This window comes from Phoenix dactylifera, chromosome 11, assembly GCF_009389715.1.
Source record: "Phoenix dactylifera cultivar Barhee BC4 chromosome 11, palm_55x_up_171113_PBpolish2nd_filt_p, whole genome shotgun sequence".
Lineage (NCBI taxonomy): Eukaryota > Viridiplantae > Streptophyta > Magnoliopsida > Arecales > Arecaceae > Phoenix > Phoenix dactylifera.
The window spans coordinates 8,760,632-8,767,037 of record NC_052402.1 but is presented as its reverse complement, the minus strand read 5'-3'; the positions used below and the strand labels follow the sequence as shown (position 1 = coordinate 8,767,037).

The 6,406-nt window shown below is 45.9% G+C and overlaps 2 protein-coding genes across 3 annotated transcripts; both read right to left on the bottom strand.

Moving 5' to 3' along the window:
* Positions 1 to 766: 766 nt before the first annotated feature.
* Positions 767 to 2,208, bottom strand: LOC120112365 (accelerated cell death 11-like). 2 transcript variants are annotated; one of them, XM_039131492.1, is made up of 4 exons: positions 1,960 to 2,208; positions 1,715 to 1,852; positions 1,235 to 1,380; positions 767 to 1,059 (listed from the first exon to the last, which is right to left on the bottom strand). In XM_039131492.1, exons 2-4 carry the CDS (start codon positions 1,843 to 1,845, stop codon positions 977 to 979), a joined length of 360 nt encoding a protein of 119 aa, XP_038987420.1. In that variant the 5' UTR covers positions 1,846 to 1,852; positions 1,960 to 2,208; the 3' UTR covers positions 767 to 976. The 2 variants fall into 2 exon arrangements, 1 of the variants encoding a protein (XP_038987420.1); XR_005513864.1 differs by lacking the exon at positions 1,715 to 1,852 and having other exon boundaries at positions 1,960 to 2,200.
* Positions 2,209 to 2,594: 386 nt separating this feature from the next.
* Positions 2,595 to 6,152, bottom strand: LOC103706818 (probable disease resistance protein At5g63020). Its single transcript, XM_039131491.1, has one exon. The coding sequence runs from the start codon at positions 6,018 to 6,020 to the stop codon at positions 3,105 to 3,107; it is 2,916 nt and encodes a 971-aa protein (XP_038987419.1). The 5' UTR covers positions 6,021 to 6,152; the 3' UTR covers positions 2,595 to 3,104.
* Positions 6,153 to 6,406: the final 254 nt, after the last annotated feature.

Here is a 6,406-nt window from a genome sequence, read left to right as displayed (position 1 = left end):
TACCTGTTATCCCTATATGAGGTTGCGTGCTATTGTGAGTGATAGTCGGCAATGGCATGGTTGTGTCATGGATCCGGATCTTGGGCGTGACAGATTTGAACCCTTAGTCTGACGAGGACGTCAGGGCTTGAACGAAGGAAGTATGTGAGGACTCGTACGGACGTGTGTTTAGTCCCACATCGGTTATTCGCTTGGTAGATCTTGGATACTTATATCGGATCAAGGAATCCAAATAATAACTTCCGGGTAGCCATTTTGAGTGAAATCCTGGATTGTTCCACTCCTATTTGCATGTTTCTCGGCCAGCAACATCTGAGGTCTGGGCATACTGCAATTGTAGTCTGACAGGAATGGAGGAGCGACAGAGGCCATTAAAGAGCTGGGATTTTAATTACTTGACAGCAGTCTTGGGGTTTAGACCAGATTCCTCCAAAGTGTAAGAGAAATTTATGATAATAAGGTGTTCCCCAGTCATTGAAGCGATGAATTTTTAGAACACAGTATACACACCTTGATCCCATGCGAGCCACTTTGTTTTCATAATTATATTTTTCTTGCATGATTTCCATATTAAACCCTTATTTTGCGCATTACTCATCTATTTTTATTGACAATTATAGTGCACTAATCTAATAGCTAATTTGGCACGAAAACTCATTTATGTTAGTGTTTAATATTGTTATTTACTGTAACATTCAACAAAAAAAATGTTGTTTACTGAGTTAAAGATCTGACAGAAAGTAATAATAATCGACAAGTAAAATTAACCATAGCATCAAATGAAGCAATAGAGTAGATGTTTATTTAGAAATTAACAGTAACTAAACGATCCGCAACACAAACATCCAAGTTCTGCTCTTCTGCATCTATGAAACATGAGACTACTGCTTTATTTAAAACATGAGAAAGATAACAACGTGGGCAGGGGGACAAATAACCCAGTTTTAAAACATCAAGTCAGACCGATTTGCCACACCTAACCAAGCCAACAGCTCCCTTCTTCACCAGTTTGTGCCCAATCCTTTGCTGGTGAACTGCTTGTCAATATAGCTGACTCCCCTGCAACCATTAAACAATGCGTCGTTTCATAATCTTGATTCACTTGGCGCATCATTGTAAAGCACATGTATGAAATCTAAACTTTCCCGTGCTAAAAAATTGCATCTCCAGTTCATCCCAGGGCTGTGATTGATGCTCATGATATTATAATGAAGTGCAACGTGCATGAACCTACCATCTTCGTTTGCCATCTGTAAGAGCTGTGATCTTGTGGGGAGGTCATACATTGCCTCCAACGCTGCATTCTTAATAGGCTGTTCATGATGAGCAGCAAAGACCATGCCATAAGCCGCCGCTGCCAGGACCATGAAGGTATCATCCCTGCAAAATTCAACATATATGGAAATACTATAGGGAAGGTTTGAGGGATTCATGCATGAATTTTTAACCCAATTATTTAAGTCATATTCTGCAATCTTGTAATTCATTCGGAGCTTAAAGGAGAAGAAAGCAAAGAAACATATACCGAATATCATCTTTGGATCCAAATCCTTCTATTGTTACTCAAATTAAATCTAACAAAAAATCATCTGAAGATCTAGAACCACGCTTAGGCATAAGCAAAATCAGTATAACAACATCATACGATAATCTATGAAAATTAAAGTACCAGAGGAATACCCCTGCAATCATGAACAAGGGGTGGCATGCTTACTTTGATGCTAAAAGTAGCTCAAATATCACTCTGATCAGCTCAAATGCATGCTTCACTTGAAGAAGATTGCGTGAATGACCTCTACCATATCCTTGATATGTAAGGCATTTGAAATGGATAATATGAAGCATACTCCTACTATTCAGAGAATTGCAGTAATTGCATTATGAATGGATATATGATATATGAGCATTCACTGTATTGTGTTCAGCTGTAGAGAAAGAGGGAGAGAGAGAGAGAGAGACCTTGGCCCTGTACTAGTCTGCTTCAAACTTGTGCTCAATCCCTGGCGTCAACCTGAACCAGATATAATAAATCATTAGGGCGACTGCAGCCTTCCCACTCGTATCGGGGCCAACGCGGTCCCCTAGGGAGAAGGAGCGATCTTCCCCTCGAGAAACTATTAGGTGGACTAGGTCCACCTCCATCCCCTCTGGCGGAACAAGGATAGATAGGCACAGGCAGCAGCATGCTTGGCAAAAGGTAGGAAGACTGCCACCAAGGTCCCAAGTTCGAATCGCTGCGGCGACGATTAAATTGTGGACCGGAGCTCACTACTTTGGCCACTGCTTGGACTTGTGGTGTAGGACCGCTCTTGAACCGCTAGTAGCCGGGGTGGTGCCAAGTGTGACGTACTCACACGTGGGACTCGAGCCAGAGCTCAGAGGAGTAGCTGAGCCGGGCCTACGGGTGAGAAGGGTATGAGTAAAATCGGTCGGAGTGCCCAACACACGGCCATTTTTGCCCGCATCGAACATTCTCCTAGCGGGGCGGAGGCCCAGTGGGGCTGCTATGCGGGGGTGGGCTTGTCCCTTCCTCTCCCCTACCCCTTTTTGTTTAGCAAAAAAAAAAAAAAAAAAAAGTAGGAAGACTTAGTACGTAATGGCCATCTACCCTCATATCAACCATTCTTCAATGTTCCATTTCTTCGTGAAGGCATTCTAGGCAACCACCCTTTCCCACCCTAGGTCCACGGTGGATCTAGTCCAACTAATAACGTGTAAAGTTAAGCGCAGCACCCATGGTGAATGGTACGAAGAATAAAGAGAGAAAGAGCCGGAGATAATTGGCACCGAGATTTTACGTGGTCAGCAGTGTGCCGACATCCACGTGAGCGAAATGGCTGTGCTTTTCACTATGTGCAAATAAACAAAGGTTACAACGTATTTATACTAATCCTAGCCTGGTACATATATTTTTGAAGTCCCAAAGTACCCTTGTACAATATTGCAGGGGCATTGCCCCCTGCACCCCCAACCCCTATCAGTGTTCCTGATAAACTAACAGTAGATTATTGCCCCAAAGGCAAGCAGATGTCGTCGCTTCGCTCCATTTAGTTTAGTGCACTTACGCTCCCTTCACTCCACTCCGCCGGCATCTGTCTGTCTTTCTAGAATACCACTGTACCACTCAAATATGAGTCATTTACTCTAACATAACGTTTTGTGAAATAGGGGTGGAGGGAGGCTTTCACGTTCTCATCCTGCAAGCGTTGCCACCATCCTTCCTCGCCACATATCTTCCGTAAGTTGCCCCCCATGATCTTGACGGGCAGCTGCTTCAGCTCGTCACAACAACCAATTTCAACAATTTCCAAAGAAGGGAAACTGATTGCCTGATCACAGATGCTAGTCAAGCTTCCTAATTTATACAGAGACAATTTCCTAAGACAACGGAAGGCAGGTGCCGAGTTATAGCCAACATGGTTACCTACTAATTCATCGATCACTCGCTGCATTTTGGGGCACGAATGTATCGCTAGAATCTCGAGTCGTGGGAGCAGCAGAACCGAATTAGCATTCTCTAACTCATCGCAGAATTCAATTATCACATAACGCAGCTGCGGAAGGAAATCTGAGATCGACACTTTCGTCCAATTTACCACGTTTAATTTCTTGAGGTAACGGAGTCGAAGATGGTCAAGATGTGGAAGTCGCCAATCCACGTCATGATCCTGGTCCTCACCATTCACCTCCAGCTCGACCAAGGACTCATTGTGTTCGATCATTAGCTTCTGCAGGTTCTTCAACATTTTGAGGCTAGCAAGTTGGGCTTTGACGATGGATGGTGTCAACTGGATGGATGCCGAGCTGCTCATCCCCCTTATGCAGAGGTGCCGGGTAACTACGTTGTCAAACCTGGAGAGCATTTGGAGGGCCGGCACTGCATTTACCATAATTCCAAGAGTGGTCGATAACATCACCTTCGAGTTCAGTTCTTCCAGCTCTTCCAAACTTGCTGTATTCTCTTCATTACCACAACCTCTGCCACCTTCAGCTTGCCAGTCTACATTCTTGGTTCCATAGAGATCAAGCAGCCGCAGTTTAGTAAGATTTGATATCACACCACGAGGTATTTCGAAGAGAAGAGTTGTATATCTCAGTAACAAGTACTTCAGCTCTTTAAGACATGCTAGCTCCTTCGGCAATGCTTTGATGTATGTAGAGGATAAATTAAGATACTGCAACTGAACTAGTATGCCAATCTCTTTCGGTAACTCCTCCAAGCTGGTATAGGATAGATCTAAGTAAGTTAGAGCAGGCATGCATTGGAAAAGGTCAGGTGGGATCCGTCTAAGAGAGATGTTCCTCTGGAGCATCAAGACTTTAAGACTTGGAGGATCAGGAAGAAAGTGGGGCAATACTGCTATACGATTATCCATTAGCGATATTCTTTCTGCTGCTTTTGCTTCAATCCATTTCTGTTTCACATCTATTGCTTCCTTCAGACCAACACCCGCTTGAACCAACCATTTATTCTTTTTCCGCCCGCAGTCGGAAGCGATCCATAGTGCCAAGGCTCGAATAACATCATGCATTCTCACCCTCCCTTCCAATTCACTAGGCTCCAGCAAGCACACTGCTTCCAGGATTCGAATGTGTTTGTGACCCCAGAACAAGTTCCCATTTGATTCATCGATTAAGCCTAGACCCATCCAGCAGTCTATAAGCTCTTGTTTCCGAATATCATAGTTTTCGGGCCACAAGCAACAGGACAAGAAGCATTGCCTCGTCCTGTCATCATGCAAGTAATCATAGCTGAGCTTTAATATACGAAACCATTCTCGTTCTTCACCTTCCTCCGGTAGGATCTCCATTTCCTGGATCTCAGCATGCTTAGAGTCCTTCAGCAGCTCGATTACGTGCTTCCAGTGTGTTGGTTCCCTCCGGTTGCTCATGGCCCTTCCGATGGTCTTGAGGGCAAGCGGCAAGCCTCTGCACTCCTTCGCAACCTCTCCTGCAAGGTTAGGTATGTCAGGGTGAGAGCTGAGGGTCGGCTCACCTACATGAAATTTCAACAGATCCAGGGCATCTGGCTGCGCCAAGCAGTTCATCTTGATCTCCACGGCTCTCATTTTGCTGCACACGTCCTGCGATCTGGTGGTGAGTATGACTTTGCGCTTACATTGATTCCCTCCGAAGCCGGGACGTGGGATCCCCACATCTTCCAGCTCGAAGCCTCTCCACAGGTCATCCAGCAGCAGCAGAAAGTTCTTGCTCTTGAGGTACTCGAAGAGGACCGTGTCCGCTGGCTGTCGGCGGACCTCCAGATTCAGTCCTAATTTTTGGGCTATTCCCTTCTGAAGCTTCTCCAGAGTACGCTCTTTGGAAGCCACCGTCCATATCACATGGTCGAACTCCGAGCTCCTGTCGCTGCCGGGGAGGAAACTGTTGTTGACGCGGCTCAGGAGAGTGGTCTTGCCAACCCCTCCCATGCCCCAAATCGCGATGATGCCCACGCTATCATCATCCAGGCGGAGCAGGACTTCCTTCACAGTTGACTCGATTGCTACCAAACCGGGAATTGGAGGCATCTCCTGGACCGACGCCGGCGGCAACTTCCTCGCGACGACGATCGAACGTGCTTCAGTTCGCAGCTCCTCCACCACCTTAGCCTTCTTCGTGGCTCTCTCGCCATCTTTGTAGCTCGAGACCCAGTTGAGGGGGACTCCCAACACCCTCTTCCTCTTCCGGCAGGCTTCTTTCATTTTGGCCGCTTCACCTGCTTCCGCTTCCACCCTCTTGAGCCAGTCGTCGACTTCTGGAGTGCGCTTGCTCCCTTCTCTCTCGGCGATGTTGATGTCTTGCAGGATGCCAGCCCTTGTAGCTCTCAATCTATCCATGGCGTCGGTTAGAGCTGTCACATTTTCTCCACTCGTGCCGAGATATCTGATGTGCGGGATAATAGCTTCCACGAGAGGTTTCAGCTTCCCTGCAACATCAGCAGCTTCTAGAATGGGCTGCCCTAAATAGTTCCAGTATGGGGCAAAGAATTGAAGGATTACGCTCAGAGGAAGGAGATTCATGGCGAGAAGGTTTGAGGAAAGGGGAAAGTGGATGTGGAAGCAGAACTTCTCTGCCTTGTGGTTGCAAGAGAAGCTACCAACAGCTCTGTTTCCAAGTCTAATGGTTGTTGTGGAATTGTTTTTTATTATTATTTTTTTTAGCAATGCCAGGCTGCCAGCTTTGGACAAACTTCAGAGTCATATTTAAATACCAACCGATAGACATCTGCCGACAGGAACGCGACTCCCAAGTCTTGCAATCTCCATCCCTCTCCCGAGCCTCCTCTCTTCTTTTTTTAATTTTTTATTCATATATTTGGGAATCTTGCGATCTCCATCCCTCTCCCGAGCCTCCTCTCTTCTTTTTTTAATTTTTTATTCGTATATTTGGGAATCTCTGGCCTCGT

Excerpts from the sequence above, each read along its gene's own strand:
- LOC103706818 (XM_039131491.1), bottom strand. The coding sequence starts at position 6,020 with ATGAATCTCCTTCCTCTGAGCGTAATCCTTCAATTCTTTGCCCCATAC.
- LOC120112365 (XM_039131492.1), bottom strand. The coding sequence starts at position 1,845 with ATGCTTCATATTATCCATTTCAAATGCCTTACATATCAAGGATATGGT. Across the intron at positions 1,381-1,714 it reads GAGCTACTTTTAGCATCAAA|GGATGATACCTTCATGGTCC; the intron begins GTAAGCATGCCA and ends TGAATTTTGCAG. Across the intron at positions 1,060-1,234 it reads ACAGATGGCAAACGAAGATG|GGGAGTCAGCTATATTGACA; the intron begins GTAGGTTCATGC and ends TAATGGTTGCAG.